Consider the following 7,565-nt stretch of genomic DNA (forward strand, 5'->3'; position numbering starts at 1 on the left):
CCTTTCTTACTGCAGATCATATCCTGTGCTGAGTGCTGTGCTTCTGAGCAAGCAGAAAACAAAATTCTCATGAATTGAATGGTGTCACTTACTTCACAGCTAATTACACGTGGTTTTGTTCTGCTCTGGGTTAAGTGATCTGTTTGCAAAATTTATAATAGGAAGAAAAAAAGAAAGAAGAACATGGCTATTCCATAGAAGTCTGTAGTCCTGTGAACAGGATCCTGGCTCATCTAAGCCAGGGCTTGGTGACTTGTATTTACAAATGAGGGTGGTACCGCCTGTTGGTTTAGGACCCTTCACCAGTCTCTGGGTGTCTGTTGTTTCCTGCATTTGGCGGAGCCTTGCAGCCGGAGCTCCAGGCTGGTGCCTTCCAGTGCCAAGCAGTGCAACTACAATGGGGGGCAAGTGGGAAGCCAGTCATCATGGTAACACTGGAGCACTTCTGACATCCTCCTCTCCAGATCCTCCTCTCAGGCATGTTAAACTTGACTCTGTGCTTATCTCAGGTCACTGTGCTTAGCGAAGGCCTTTACCAAAACAGTGTTGGAAATGTCAGTGAAGCAGCTCCTCAAACTGTTTGTATCCTGTTCCCCTTCTGCAATCTGGTCAGCCTCCACATGTGAGGCTTTGCTGCTGCTGCTCAGAGAATCACCAATGTGGGTTCCTCTGTAGGCAAACCAGTCAAAGCCCCTTGCATTATGCATCTATCCAGTGCACCCTCAATAATTTTGCACATGACAGCAAGTTGTTAGGAAGTGCTGATCTGCCTTAGGGTAAACAGGCCCCACAGAGAGACCAGGACAGGCTGATCAATAGGCTGGGGCCAATGGGATGAGGTTCAACAAGAGCAAGTGCTGGGGTCACCACCCCTGAGTGAAAAATCTTACATGCTTGGAAGAGGCAGAACACAGCAAAGACCCATTCCATCTTTATTCTTGCAATCTGAGCTGTATTTTTCCTTATTGAAGAATCCACCTTTGCTGGATTAGGACTTTTCCTGAAGTCATTCTCTGAACTGCATAAAGGATGAGCCAATGTCTAAATCCATACTGCTAGCACAGGAAAAGCAGCAGTGCTAAATAAACACGGGAATATATTTCCACAGGCTGGAAATTCTGGGCAAAATCAGTGGATAGAAAACTAAAAAAGGTGAGACTAAAAAGGAAGGGAAATAAAAACATTCCATCCAAAAATGACATTTCACTGTCACCATTACTAGAGATATATTCTTGGGTGCTCTGCTTTATATATGAATCTTACTTTGATGTTAAAAGAATATCATAAAGGCAAGTATGAGACTCGGCTACCAACTAAGAGATTTCTTTGGCATTCGCCCACCAGGATCCGGCTCTGTCTGCATTCAGAGGCTGCAAGGCAGAGAACATGCAATGGTCCAGCCAGGGAAATCCCCCCGAGCACAGTGCCTCATGGACAGCCTCCCGTTCCACTCCTGCACGCTCCAGGCCCTGCAGGCACCCCCCAGAGTAAATGAATGAGCTCAGGAAGCCAGTGTGATGGTGGCAAGGCTGGGTGGTTGGTTACAAGTGCAGGCAGAAACTGGCAGCACTGCCCACTGACTCTGTCAGTGTCTCTTTGCTAAGTCCTTTGTTGTCAGTTTCTCTCATCCGCTTGTGGATGGACTCCTGTTCTGGGATTAAGAGGTATGAAGCCAAGCGGCATGTTGCATTTCATTCTTAAGGAGCATTTGTTGGGGTGAAAGCAGCAGAAGCAGAGATCCAGGCACCCTCTGTGCAGCCAGAACTGAGCTCCAAACCTGTAGGGCCATCCCCAACCTTGGGACTCTGGAAGCACTCAGCTGGCCACTGTCTTCTCCCCTCCCCATCCACATTAATGACTCCAGCAAGAAGCTGCTCCTCCCTGATCTCGCTAAACATCAAGTCATGACTCGGGGAACAAAAGAACCACAAGGAACACTTCAAAACTTCGAACAAAAGATGAAAGCTCCAACAAGGTCAACCCAACCAGGTGTTGCTGTTTACCATGATGGCCTCATAATCCTCAAGATGAAAGGGGCCCTTTGCCACCCTTCAGGCAGTGAGACAGGGAGAGCAGCCGACATGATAAAAATGCTGTGATACATCCCTTTCATCAGCACTCCAAACAGTAAGTACGCAAAAATTATGGTTTGCATACAGCAATTTCTCTTTGCTTACACCATGCATTTCACTTAACTACAACCTATCCCACCGGGCAAACACATACAGAAATCCAGGAGCGCATTCACTGACTCCCATTTAAAGCTTGATTCAAACCAAAGAATGATCATTTAAAAGAGAGATGAAGGTTTCCAGCAAATGAAACTCACCATAGCAAATAAGGGGCCAAATACTGTCGTGAACACAACACAAAATCATGGGTGCTCTGATCTATTATTTTGGTGTTTCCTTGCTTGAAACCCTATAGGCAATCAGCACTGCATGGCAATGCTCCTATAACACAAAGCCTCTTCCTTTCATCTTTGCGGTGCCACCAGCGATGGAATTAGATGATCATTGTGGTACTGTTCAGCCCCAGCCATCCTATGAGTCTATGATGATGATTCTGTGATTCTCTAACTGCTCCTCAGTGATGCTACAGCAATGCAGCATCCCAAAGATCAGCATGGAAAGGAGCAGTGAGAGCACAGCAAAAAACCTCCAGGTAACAGCAGGGACAGGAAATGCTGAATGGGACTCTCTCTTCTAAATGGTCCGAGACAATAGCTGTTAGAAGGCTTAGCACCAGGTCAGGTTTGATAGGAGGAACTGCAGCTCACTATCATATGAAATTTCTCCTCGTTCTGGTTGCAAATTGCTGGAAGGCAATTCATCTTATCTACCACCTGCTTTCAGCTATACCTTGGCAAGTCCCTGTCCATGTGGGATTGCTCTGTCCTTGCTACCTGCAGGCAGAACCCAGAGATATGTTCCATCTGCACAGGTAATAATCAGGTGGCAGGAGATGTGCAAGCCTCATCCACCTTTAGCACAAGGATTTACAAATCCTTCAGGAGCCCATGGACACAGAAGGGCAGAAAGTGCCATTTTTAACAGCAAACCTGTGCCAACCTCCCACTGATCACAGAGTTCTGTAGTATGTTGGGGTGCTAAGTTGTCTTTGCGAGGATTTATGAGTGCATACAGTAGTTCTGAGTAGATGGAGTGTTCTAGAATAGCTGAGTTAGGCCTGTAGGTTAAGAGTTAGTGGGCTGCGGGTTTAGGTAGGTGTGTGTATAGGTTCTCTTGCGTGCATTGGGTTTTGCGTAGCGGGTGTACGTGTCTGCGCAGGATTTAGGATGGCATATAAGGTGTGTGACAGAGCAATATATTGAGAGAAGACATGATGGCATCCATGTTTGTGTCTCTCTCCCCAGGACAGTTGAAGTCCTGGGATAAGTCAGGTTAATTGGCGAATACGTCAGTAGTACCTCTCAGATTACTTTCAAGAAGCTGAATTTTTTACCTAATCCTCTCTCTAAAGTGGATTTTTCATCTCTCTTATTTACTGATAAACTTCCAGGGCTAAGCATCTACAGCACAAAACAGACCTGTGTAGTTCATCACCACGCTATATTTTTGGTCCAACATGATGAAAAAATGGAGCAGACATTTAGAAAGATGACAAGAAGATCCAGAGCAGAGCAGTTATAGTCACTGATGATTATATCAAAATATTGTTGAAGGAATATTAAAACCCCTGCTTCAGGGTATAAAATAATATATACATTTTTGTCAAACAGGTGGACAGAGTAATATATGTTTGTCCACTGTGCTGCATTTATATACCCTTCTGAAAGGTCTATCATTTTTATATATGTAAAGGTATATTATTTCTATATAATACTGCTATCGATGGACATGAGATCTGGTCCTAATGAACTATACAGGCCTTTATGCACCATTTGTATTCGTAAAGCATCTACCAGGATACGACCCCAAACAGGACACCCAGGGCAACACCAGCAGTATTTGGTTAAGAGCACATGAAAAGAAGCATATTGCAACAATAATCAGACAGCAATTTATGTCACCCATCATACAATCATGAAATGGCCGGGGTTGCAAAGGTCCACAGTGCTCATCCAGTCCCAACCCCCTGCTGTGTGCAGGGTCACCAACCAGAAGCCCAGGCTGCCCAGAGCCACATCCAGCCTGGCCTTGAATGCCTGCAGGGATGGGGCATCCACAGCCTCCTTGGGCAACCCGTTCCAGTGCGTCACCACCCTCTGGGTGAAAAACTTCCTCCTAAGATCCAACCTAAACTTTCCCTGTCTGAATTTAAAGCCATTCCCCCTTGTCCTATCACTGCCCACCCTCACAATGTCATGGTTTTGTACATTTTTCTATTGGTATTCCACATCATAACATCATATAGAGCACAGAGAACAACTACATGTCCCAGAGGGTCTCACAGTCAGAGAGGGAAACACATCACGGAAGTGATGCTGTCTCTCTCTCAAACTGCCTGGTAGCGAGTCTGGGTGTGCTTCCAAGCCGTGGCACCTTCAGTTTCAAAGTAGGCTTCTCGGTCTTCGGAAAACCTCTCTCTCTCTTTCCCTTTTATTTTACTTGGCTTATTAGCCTCAATTTCCATTAGATTGTAATTAGTAAAATAATAAGTTTTCCTCCTTAGATCGTTGCCACTTCTCTGTTTGTTTCCTTGAGTCCAGCTCCCATCTCCCTACCCCTTTCTTATTTTCCCTTCCTATGCGCTGGGAGCCAGGGGGAACAGGAGCCTACTGCCCCTCCCCGTCACAGACATAGATTGATCTAGATAACACCGTGACACAGCAATTCCTCCTCTGTATACGCTCCCTTCAAGTACTGCAAGGCCACAACGAGATCTCCCCAGAGCCTTCTCTAAGCTAAACAAGCCCAGTTCCCTCAACCATTTCTCACAGGAGAGCTGCTCCAGCACCCCGACCATCTTAGTGGCCTCTATATTCTTTCAATATACGTACACACGACGGCGAGATTGTGACACAACAGGATATATAGTTTATAAGAGTTTATTAAAAGTTGTTGTTGTTTAGGGAAATGGGGAAGGGAAGTCGGGTGATAGAAAAGAGATAGGAAATAAAAGCAAAGAGTCTTTGTAGAAAGCAAGAGAGAATTAGTCACCACTGGGTTTCCAGCATGACTCGTAGTTCAGATGTTGATCTTCAGTAGAGATGGTCGTCAGAGGGAGCAGGGAAGCATCTGTTTGCATCTTGCCTTCACAAGATACAATGGTTCCATCCCCAGATCTCCCATACCAAGATGGAGTCATTTGGTCACAGGCCGGATCTTCCACTGGTAAGCTCTCTCCAACGTGACACTGACTGCCACAAGGAAACAGCCACCTCTGGCCTCCTAAATAGGTCTCAGAGTCTTATTGCTCACAGGATGTGAGCTTGCAGCCAAAACAAGAGAAGGGTTCGGACAAAGGTCTCTCTCAGCGTCCGAACAGCAGCAGTCTGATGTAGCGATCTCTCAGCTCCCTGAACTCACGCAGCGCTATGGAGTGGGCGTCCGGGTCCTCCTCCAGGTGCTGGAAGAGGTTGAGCGGCTTGGCGGATCGGAAGGACTGCGGCAGGACAATCGTGCTGTGCACCGACTTGCTGCCAAGGAAGAAGTGGTTCAGGCATTTCTCATCCAGGCAGAAGCGCAGGTACCGCAGGAGATTCTCCATCCGATTCAGGAAATACTTCCTGCGCCACTTCTTCAAAGGGATGATGGCCAAAGTGTGGAGGACAAGAGTCTTGATGACATAGGTGGAAAAGCCCATGCCCACTAAGATGCTGGCAAGCAACGTCAGGCAGTGCAGGTGGGAGCTGTCCTGTCCGGTACTCCTGGCCGTGTGCTGGAAGAACTTCTTTTCTGCCACAGCACAGCTCTGTGGCCATGTTGTGCTGGGCGTAAAGCCGGTGTCTGTGTTCTGGCTGGTCAGGTAGATGTCCGAGTATTCTTGCTGCACCCCGAACAGCAGCTCGACGAGGACTTTTTCCCCGCTGGAGGCTTCTGTCAGCTGGAGCTTGCAGGAGCGTCTGGAAGGCAGCACCTTCAGGCTGTAGGCGTGCGCGTGGTGGGTGGTCTTCCAGATTGCTGCCACCTGTGCGGTGAACCAGGTGACAGTTCTCTCCACATCCAGGTAGGAGTCAGTGCAGAGAGTCTGTAGCAGGCTGGGGTCCTGATTTTGGCTCAGCTCTTCCTCATGGTGGTGGAGGAAGCACAGCACATTCCCCAGCTGCTTCTCCCTTTGGCACATGCACTGAAGCTCCACGCGGACGCGGGAGTTCCTTGCCAGCCCGTGCCCTTCATCTCCCAGCTCCAGGAGGAAGGTGTGCCCGGGGGGAGGCTCTATGGGCACGAGCAGGCAGTACACATTGTCCCACTCCCGGGGACTCCAGCCTTCAAAGGCACTGCCCACCCCAATGGCGGGCTGCAGCACCGGGAAGAAGCTGTTGGACCAGATGAATCTGAAGGTCTGCACGAGCTCGTTCATCAGCTCCTCCACTATAGGGCACCTGGTGGCCCTTCCTTCCACCTTTTCCAGGGCACGCCTTGTGAGAAATTTTGTCAGTGCTGAATCTTTGAAGTCTTCTTCCTCGTCATCCTCCTCTTCTTCCTGTTCCTCCTTTTCCACCAATTCCACCTGCTCCTGCTGTTCTACCTGCTCCTGCTGTCCGCCCTGTTCCACCTGCTCCTCCTGCACCTGCTGTTCCTCCTGTTCCACCTGTTCCTCCTGCACCCGTTCCTGTTCCTCCTGCACCTGCTGTTCCTCCTGTTCCACCTGTTCCTCTTCCTCCTGCACCTGCTGTTCCACCTGTTCCTCCTGATGTTCCTCCTGTTCAACCTCTTCCACCTCTTCCTCTTCCTCTTGCTCCGCCCCCGATGCCTCCTCCTCGCCACTGGAGCTGTCATTTTCACTGCTGCTTTCATCATGCTGGCTCATTTGTATGGACTGCACCATGTTCCAAAGGAGCAACAGAATCAGCCCCACATTGAACCAGATCTTCCAGTAATCCAGCAGAGCAAAGAGCAGAGATGACATGTCCACCCAGCTCTGCTGCTCATTCCTCTGCTCAATCTCGTGCTGCGGAGGTATCATGTGCTTTTGCAGATCAACCTCGCGCCGCTGCACGTTCTCGAGCATGAGCACATCAGTATTGACACTGACACTTAGCGCCCGCACCAACAATGCGAGAACAAACACCAAAGCCATGATCTGCAAGAGATGGGAGAGAGGGGCTCAGTGGGGCTGGGAGGGAGCGGGGCCAGGAGCCGCATGGCCCTGTGCTCAGGTAGGAGCAGTGGGTACGAGGGAGCTGGGTGGCAGCAGGGACCGAGGCCAGTGCTGGCAGGGACAGTTCCAAGCACTGCCCGTGGTGCTCCCACAGGGGCCGGTGTTTGCACCACATCCCTCGTCCAGCCCGACCTTCCCCTGCTGCTGCACTCACCATTGGCCCAGGTCAAAAATGCAGCAGCGCTGCCTGCCTGTGGCCCTAAACCCATCCCCTGCGTTGTGATGCAATGCATTCCTGCTGATGTCACAAGTGGGCTGCCCGACTCCACCCTTCTCAG

At 49.2% G+C, this 7,565-nt stretch overlaps 1 protein-coding gene across 1 annotated transcript; it reads right to left on the reverse strand.

The window, feature by feature from the left end:
• Positions 1-5,418: 5,418 nt before the first annotated feature.
• LOC146758573 (inositol 1,4,5-trisphosphate receptor-interacting protein-like 1) lies at positions 5,419-7,206 on the reverse strand. The gene is made up of 2 exons (XM_085514506.1): positions 6,637-7,206; positions 5,419-6,600 (listed from the first exon to the last, which is right to left on the reverse strand). Exons 1-2 carry the CDS (start codon positions 7,204-7,206, stop codon positions 5,437-5,439), a joined length of 1,734 nt encoding a protein of 577 aa, XP_085370632.1. The 3' UTR covers positions 5,419-5,436.
• Between the last annotated feature and the right edge of the window lie 359 nt (positions 7,207-7,565).

The sequence above is a fragment of the Coturnix japonica genome, chromosome 13 (assembly GCF_054131305.1).
Source record: "Coturnix japonica strain WE chromosome 13, WE-NBRP24, whole genome shotgun sequence".
NCBI classification, from domain to species: Eukaryota; Metazoa; Chordata; class Aves; order Galliformes; family Phasianidae; genus Coturnix; species Coturnix japonica.

Bases quoted from the DNA above. Each gene is read 5' to 3' on its own strand.
- LOC146758573 (XM_085514506.1), bottom strand. From the start codon at position 7,206: ATGGCTTTGGTGTTTGTTCTCGCATTGTTGGTGCGGGCGCTAAGTGTC. The intron at 6,601-6,636 runs GTGGAATTGGTG...CAGGAAGAAGAG, and splicing joins AGGTAGAACAGCAGGAGCAG to GAGGATGACGAGGAAGAAGA.